At 44.4% G+C, this 8287-nt stretch overlaps 1 protein-coding gene across 1 annotated transcript; it reads left to right on the top strand.

Moving 5' to 3' along the window:
• The first annotated feature begins 2948 nt into the window (after positions 1–2948).
• Positions 2949–7859, top strand: LOC119548445. The gene is made up of 4 exons (XM_037855707.1): positions 2949–3109; positions 3170–5797; positions 6438–6886; positions 6938–7859. The coding sequence occupies exons 1-4, from the start codon at positions 3071–3073 to the stop codon at positions 7776–7778; spliced, it is 3957 nt and encodes a 1318-aa protein (XP_037711635.1). The 5' UTR covers positions 2949–3070; the 3' UTR covers positions 7779–7859.
• The last annotated feature ends 428 nt before the right edge of the window (positions 7860–8287 follow it).

Raw genomic sequence — 8287 nt, 5'->3', positions numbered from 1 at the left:
ACTCAATGCGGACATTAATCATGCATCCAACAAAGTCTCGGTTATATATATGGGTTTTCAACTAAGCAGCCGAACAAAGGGTGTTAGAATACTTTTTGTTTCAGCATCGCTGAGCAGAGATTTAGGAGGGGAAAAAGCAACCGCAAAACAACAATAAAGAAACCAAACGAAAATTACTTTTCTACTAATTGCAACTCTGGAACCGAACTGCTGAGGTCATCAGGTGGATTGCGAGTGGGGCGCGGGGCAGATCATTTGGCCAACAGTTCAAAACAATGCACAGGAAATTCGCATTTACTCAGTGCCAGAGAAAAGCCAACAATAAACCAACAAAAATGCCATGCAACATCAACGTTTTCCTTTGCCATTGTGGAGAGGAATTTGCACAAAGCCTTGGGATTGAGTAATGATGCCAGCGGGATCAGAGGGAAACGGATAAGGAATAGCTTATTTTTCAGATTGAAATTCTTTCCCCGGCAAATTGTGCTTTGCTTGGGGCTTAAGCAAGTGAAATGTATAGCAAAGTGTGGCAGCGAAGAAATTTCTATTTTATTAAAATGTTCTAAAGTTTCCCACACAAAATGGGAACAATCGAATCAGATTATATTCAATACATGATGGTTGGCATAACAAAATGTATTTTTCTCTCGTAGATCTCATAGCTTGCTATGAAGTTCATAAAAGCCTTCTATTCATAGGAACAGATAACAATAGCATTGGCCCACCTTCTCTTAATATGTATGATATTAAACCAGTAATTTGAATTTGTTAAAACTTCATACGAAAAAGGCTAGGTTACTGAATATACTTTTATGATTGTGAAAGTTATAAAGAAACAACCCCAGTGACGGCTTTCATCTAGTTTTTAGGTACGCCGTCAATCGTCTTTCAATTATCCAAAAGATTTCCTGCCCTTTCCCCGATATTCCCGGTCAGTTCTCATAAATGAACCCCTAATCACTGCCCTTTTCCAAAATTACTCTGACTTCGCCCGAACGCCGGGTTGCCAATTGACGTGGCTGCCACCTCTATTGCATAACACCTGACAAATGCAATTCAGCAAATGCATCGGCGATGCTGATAATGGCCTCAAGTGAAAAACACTCACGCAAACACGCGACGCACTTTGGGCTCGAATTGGGATTGGGTGGCTCCATTCCAATGGGTACTTTAATAAAGTGCAGTCCAAATTGTGGGCCATCAGGCAGCCTTGCTTTTGTTGTCGTCGCCGGTGGTGCTGGCGGTGGTGACGCGGTGGTGCTGCAGTTGCAGCCACCGTGGCGTCAATTATCGCCGCTGTGCGCAAAGTGGGGCAGGCAAATAATAAAAACGCGCCCAAACGCAGTCGTCAGGCTCAAAGCACTTCATTGTCAAATGAGCTTAAACACCACGCCCCTCGGCCCCGATTCCGCCCGCTGAGACCCTCTCCTCATCACCGACCCCATCCACATCCACATCCACAGCTCCATCTCCATTCTCGTTTTCATTTGTGCAGCACTCTTTGCCGCGTTTTCGTTTTCATTTTATTTCAGCATATCCCCCTTTCGATACCCTATCCGCATTTGTAATTCTCCCAGAACATAAGGCAATTGGTATAATATCGATGCCCAGTTCAAACTTCATAATAACTTTATTTTCTCATCCCAAAATACAAAAATGTAAATAGTAAGTAAGTAAGATACATTTAACAACTTTAAGAAAGCAAGATATAATCATTTTGATGATGCTAGAAACTAAAAATTTCTACCACCATACAGGGTTTTACTTCAGTTTGGCAAGGTTTTCAACAAGGTAAGATACTTAAAAAATAATTTTCAAAGTGCAAAATCAGGATTAAAATTATTAATAATTTCAAAAAAATAAATGCATAAAATGCATCTGAGTGTGTTAATTTAAGCGTTTTATAAAATAAATAAAGGTTAATAATTTTGTTTTCAAGAAATATTTATTAAATCAATAAAACATTTCAAAAAACTGTCCTCGGATCCGTAGATCAGGATGCAAATGGTCCATGTAATATACCTTATTAAAAGACTGAAAAATAAGCAAGGGTATTTAAAGGTATTTCTTAAAAAAACACCACTTCCCGGCTGCTTTTTTCTTTTTTGCCCAGTTTTGTTCGCCGTTTTCACGCCTCACTTGCCGCCTTGTTTGCCTCGTTCGCTGATTTGCTGATTGATGGCGACGTCTGCAATTGAGACTGCGACTGCGACTGCAACTGCGAATGCGACGGGGACTGGGACTTCGGATCCGTCTCCGCGCAGGTGTCGCCGCCTAATTAAATGAAGGCAACGTTCACGCATGCGTAACCTGCAAACACTCCCAAGCCCACTTTCCCCGCCCCGCGGGCGCCCTTCGCAATGCATTGTTAAGAAAATGGGTCAATATGCAATTATTGCATTTTATTTTTTCGCTCTGTGGGCTCAGCTTCGTTTGCGTCACTTGCGGAGAGTCGAGAAGCGAGTTCGCAATAATCATAATATGGCTACTTCACTTGGCAAAGCAATCAAGCCGCGGCCTCCGAGGTGTTGATTTTGTTAATATTTGCAGGCGGGCCTTCCCCTCGATTCTCGGCGACCACCGCTCCCAGTTCGCGGAACTCGGGAAGGAGTCGATGCATCGGAGCATGGGCCACAGCTCCAAGTTCTATGGGTTAATGAAGCGACGCCAGAGTTTGTTTGGTGTGCTCCAATTTCGAGGGTGATGGAAAACATTTAAGGGGAAACTTGAAATTGATTTTCGGAAGTACACAGAAAGTAATTTCAAAAACTATTCCAGAGTCTCTTGGAAGTTTAAGAAAAGCTTTTAAGGCCATAGAAACCAATTTCGCAGTGGGTGCAAAGAAATAGCACAGTGTAAAGCTATTAACTCTAAGTGTCACATTTAAGCCGTAATACATGGTTACCAACATCTGAGGTTGAAATTTAACAGTCATCAACAATTTACCAGGCCTAACTTTCAGATATATGTCTAAAATCGAAGCTATGTATACCCCATAATAGACAGACCTCCAAAACACAGTCTCTTTCGGCCATATCCCATTTAAATTAGGCCTTGTTTGGACAGCATCATGAGGGTCCTTCTAGGCACCGAAGGCTTCCTGAATGTCGTAGGTTCCACGGACACCTTGACCCCATAAAAATGGCTAATTCAATTTGATTCATTTCAGTGCAAGTACCGGGTACGATGGTACTGCAAGGGGAAGTCATATCTGCCTCCAAAGGAACTCTACGATATGGCAAAGAAAGCCATCGAAGACCACCAACAAACGATTTCGGCACGCCTAAGGCCAGTTAAAGCTAAAAAATCGGATACTGCTGTTTTGGAAATTTTTTGTCGGGCTAATGCTTCTTCATCAGCTAAGAACTCCGATGATGGTGGCAAGTCGAAAGATGTTTTACACAAGCATCCGATACCTACTGTTGCCAGCAGCCAGAAATTCAACAAAAATCTGGATTGCATAAACCTTATTGTGAACCAGAACATCCAACCACAATCTAAAAGCCAATCAGAGCCACCTCAAAAAAAATTGGAAACACTGGAAGTATTTAGCTGTAAGAATTGTTCTGCTAATGGCTCTGTAAAGCCACGAGGCTTTTCAGATATGATGATTGTAAACTGTAAGGATTGCAATGGAGATGAAAATATGCAATCTTCAGGGTCAGTTCTGGGCACGGCGATACCAACCCAACAAGGAAATAATGCCAAACAACCAATCAACGTTATAAAAGAAGTTCCGAAATCTCCGTCAAAACCACTGGTTGAAAAAGCAATGTCCTCAAAACAAGATCCAAACGCAGAGCCTCCACAAAAACCCCAAGAATCTCTAAGTCTTCCTCCTCTCGCCGAAAGGTTTGCCATGCCGCAAAAATTGGCTTTTCCAATGGGAAGAAATCCCTGTATAGACGGGAAAAGAGACGAGAAATCGAAGTGCCCCGCACCCAAGCCTAAGCCCAAATCTTGTTCTTCACCCCAAGAAGGACCCAAAACCCCAGTTGATGCGAATGCCCCTGCAAGTACCGGACCACAAGGGACTAAAACGAATGCACAAGTTAAAATAAATCCTCAGAAATCGGATGTAAGACCATCATCCCCAGAGATGCCCAAAGAAAGCCCACAGCCAAATAACCCTCAACCAGAGAAGTTACCACCAACTCCTAGTGTTGGATTTTCCATGCCGATGGATTCAGCTTTTCCTTCGGGAAGAAACCCCTGTACAGACGGTGAAAAGGATGGAACGAAATCCAAATGTGCAGCATCAAAACCTGAACCAAAGAAAAAAACAAAGGTGGACAGTTCTATGAAAAATGAAAAACTAAAGGCTTCTGGTAATAATGATTGTAAGCAAGAAAAGAAAGAAGAAACTTGCCCAAGAGCATCATTAGTTCAAGAGGCAGCAACTGTTTCAAGCGGTTCTCCCAAGTCTAAGATTGAACCACTGGCAAGTGTTGCACCTAAGGAAAAACCAACAAAAGAAAAATCATCGAGACAAGGTGCCGTCAATCCAAAGAAATCGCAGGTTAAGCGAGAAGGTCCTTCGGCTAAGGCCAATGCCTCTCAAAAACCAGCTCATAAGCAAAAATCGAAATCTACAGAAGAAAAGCTACCACCGCTGCCATCTTCCAGTTTTTCAATGCCGCTCTTGTCAGCTTTTCCAATGGGGAGAAATCCCTGCCGAGATGGTCCAAGGGGAGCATCAGGCAAGGAGTGCTCAAAACCTAAAGATAATCCCTGCGGTCAAACGAAAGTCAAACCATGCCAGTCCGAAACAAATTCCTGTGCTTCAAAAACGAAAACTTCTGGCGCCGGCAGCTGCTCTAGTAAAACTTCTCAGGATAAAACGGCTTCAGCTGGCATTGGCTCACTTCCTCCAAAAAAAGCAAAGCCAGAAGACTCCTTAAAATCTGTCGAATCTTCTACTTCACCACCGCCAAAAGCATCTTCCAAGGATGTTCCGCCTCCTCCGCCAGCTAAAAAAACTAAACAGTCTTCCGGAGTTTCAGTGGATAAAGAAATAAGTTCTTCCAAGGATCCAAGCCCCCCAGCTGTAAAGACTCCATCCCCACCGCTGCCACCACCGCCTGCTAAAGAAGTTAAGGAACCTTTGGGTTCTGCACCGGCTAAGGCTCCGCCTCAACCCCAATCAACAAAGAAGAAATGTGACGAAGTGAAAAGCGTTCCACCGGTCTGTGATAAAACGAAGTCTGAACAGGGTCCAAAGAAATGTTCGGAATTGGGAAAAAATCCAAAAAGCAGCGAGTCTAGTGATCCGAATGTGAAACCCAAACTAAAAAGGTTTCCGGCTCTTCCACTGAAACAAAGCCTCGCCAGCTATATCAGCAGTATTGAACCCCTTCTCACCGAAGAGGAACTCAAGGAGGAGCAGAAGATAACAAAGAAGTTCGGAGAGAACGAGGGCGCGGATCTCCAGGAGCTGCTGGAGGAAGAAGCCGAACGTTGCAACAACTGGCTGACTCCGAGGTGGACTCGTTCCGCCTACTTAACCTATCAGGCCCCACTGACCGTCTTCTCCAGTCCGGGTCTCTCCTTCCCCATCCAAGAGTTCGCAGAACCCGACGATTTTCTTAACTTTACTGCCAAGGCGATATATGCCATTTGCGAATTCAAAAAGCTGGTGGACCAGGACAAAATTCCAGTGGTCAAGATGGGCAAAAATAATCTGGACAACAGCCAGTTCTGCAAAATCTTCGGGACGGTTCGCAAACCTGGACGATTTTGCGACACCATCGAGCAGTACAGTGATTCCGATTATGTTGTGGTGGTCTACAATAACAATGTAAGTTAATTGTAAACCCTTACTCGTAGAGTAAAAGGGTATATTAGATTCGACGGAAAGTAGGTAACAGGTAATAGGAAGCCTTCCGACCCCATAAAGTATATTTATTTTTTGATCAGGATCACAGCCGAATCGATCTAGCCATATCCGTCTGTCCGTCCGTCCGTATGAACGCTGAGATCTCGGAAACTATAAGAGCTTTGGGTTTACCATGCAGAACCTTTGGCTTCATCCGCAGCAGAGTGCTACAACCGCTCTAACGCCAACAACGATAAAATTTTGTGTATTTTGTAAAATTGTAAATTCGACTTTGTTCTTATTATCAATACCCAAAACTTATTTTAATCGGACCACTCATTAAAAAGTTATAAACAAATATTATTTAATAATTAGCAAACTCAATCGAGTGCCAGAGAGATGGAGACAAGCATGCAGCAAGTCGGCTTTTTCCGATATTGCACCCCAATCCACAGCATTGTGCAATCTGGTATACAGCCAATTTACTACAAGCATATCTCTATCGCTCTTGCACACCCTTTAGCTGAATAACGGGTATCTAATAGTCGAGGTCATCGACTTTAGCGTTTTCTCTCAACTACTCTTTCGATAATTTAAATTAATTTCCTCGTCTCCTTTCTAGTATTACAAGTTGCCCCTTTACTCCGAAAGTGGACAACTATTGCATGTTCACAGCCTGAGAGATGCACTGGAGAAGATTCACAACTGTCCCATAGACAAGGGCGAACCCTTCGGCCTGCTGACCCACGACAATAGAAGCAACTGGGCAGAGGCCTATACGGCACTTTGTTGTCCGCATGGAAACGCAGACTCTGTGGAGACTATCGAGCAATCCCTGTTCTTGGTCTGCCTGGACAAGTGTGTGCCGATTCCCAAGGGTAAGGAGAGGATTGTGCAGGCCCACCAGCTCCTCCACGGCGGCGGACTGCTCCAGAACAGCGCCAATCGTTGGATGGACAAGACAATCCAGTTGATAGTAAACCCGAATGGATTGACTGGGTTCTGCTACGAACACTCTCCCGCCGACTGCCAGCCACTGGCCATGCTGATGGACTTTGTGCAGCAGAAAGTGTAAGTGAATAAATAATCCTTCCAATCAAATCAAATCATATCTCTCTTTAGGAACGAGGAGAACTACGGTTGCGATAGCTGTGGCTCTGACAAGGACATCTCGTTCACCCTGCTGAAATTTCAGCCTGTGAACGAGTGCATCAATTTGTGGATGTGTCAGGCTATGCGCAATATCCAAAAGATAGCCAGTCAGCTGCAGATGAACGTGTTCCAATTCGAGTGCCACGGAAAGTGCTTCATCAAGGCACAGGGCCTGAATCCGGACAGCTACATCCAGATGGCCCTGAGTCTGGCCTACTACTCCATGCACAAGAAAATACCCGCTCAGTACGAGTCGGCTCACCTGAGAATTTTCTGCGAAGGTCGCACCGAAGCCATACGATCCACCTCCAACGAGTCGAAGGCCTTTGTCCTGGCCATGGAGTCAAAAACTGCTTCCAGCAACGAGAAACTGGCAGCCCTGCAAAAGGCGGTGGATGCCCACGAGAAACTTATAAAGGAAGCTATCAGTGGACAGGGCATCGATCGCCACCTCTTTGGCCTCCAACAGATGGCCCTGGAGAACGAACTACCACTGCCGGAATTTTTCCTGTCAACGGGATTTGTAAGATCGGTAACGTTTCAGCTCTTCACCTCTCAGGTGGCCACATCGCATGCGGGCTTCATGGCATTCGGACCCCTTATATCCGACGGATACGGGGTCTGCTACAATCCCCAGGAAGATAAGATAATCTTCGCCATATCCGCTTGGAAGACCTGTCCAGAAATAAGCCCGGTTAAGTATGGTAAGGCCATCAAAGGCTCGCTGAACGCCATGAGAAGACTTGTTCTGGCCACAGGAGGCGATTGTGTGGGCCAAAATCCGTGCAAATGCGAGAAAACTCTGTTCTAAAAGGCAATCTTAAGCCAAACCCTCATGTGTTTCGTTTCATGACAAGGCAAATACACACTCGTTATATTTTAGATGCATTAACCAAGCCACTTTAACTTGGTTCGGGTTCAGGGTCGTCGAAAAAAACGAATTCGCATTACTCACGGCAAAACCATGCTCACCTTTGACAAGAAATAAGCTGGGGACTCGTGAAATTCTCTTCGAGAATATTAACCTGACTCAGAGGGAAAAAGTGGGCAGTCGACTCAGATGATCCGAGATCGCCCACGGGGCTTAAGGGGAGCTCACTCACTCGCCAGCCACTTTGCTAATTAATAAAGCAGCATTCGGAAAGAGTAAGTGGTTAGGTGATTCAGTTAATTGGTTTTATTGGACCATACAGAAGGTATGGAAAACCGCGGCAATTGATAGGTTTGGTATTTATTTGAAAACGTGTCAAGTACGTAAGAGTTCTAGGAACCCACAATGCTCATTTCATTCGATGCACTACTAACCCACTTAACCCATGA

Source organism: Drosophila subpulchrella, chromosome 2L (assembly GCF_014743375.2).
Source record: "Drosophila subpulchrella strain 33 F10 #4 breed RU33 chromosome 2L, RU_Dsub_v1.1 Primary Assembly, whole genome shotgun sequence".
NCBI classification, from domain to species: domain Eukaryota; kingdom Metazoa; phylum Arthropoda; class Insecta; order Diptera; family Drosophilidae; genus Drosophila; species Drosophila subpulchrella.
This window is presented reverse-complemented; position numbering and strand designations above follow the sequence as displayed.

Excerpts from the sequence above, each read along its gene's own strand:
- LOC119548445 (XM_037855707.1), top strand. The coding sequence starts at position 3,071 with ATGAGGGTCCTTCTAGGCACCGAAGGCTTCCTGAATGTC. Across the intron at positions 3,110-3,169 it reads CCGAAGGCTTCCTGAATGTC|TGCAAGTACCGGGTACGATG; the intron begins GTAGGTTCCACG and ends GATTCATTTCAG. Across the intron at positions 6,887-6,937 it reads GACTTTGTGCAGCAGAAAGT|GAACGAGGAGAACTACGGTT; the intron begins GTAAGTGAATAA and ends ATCTCTCTTTAG.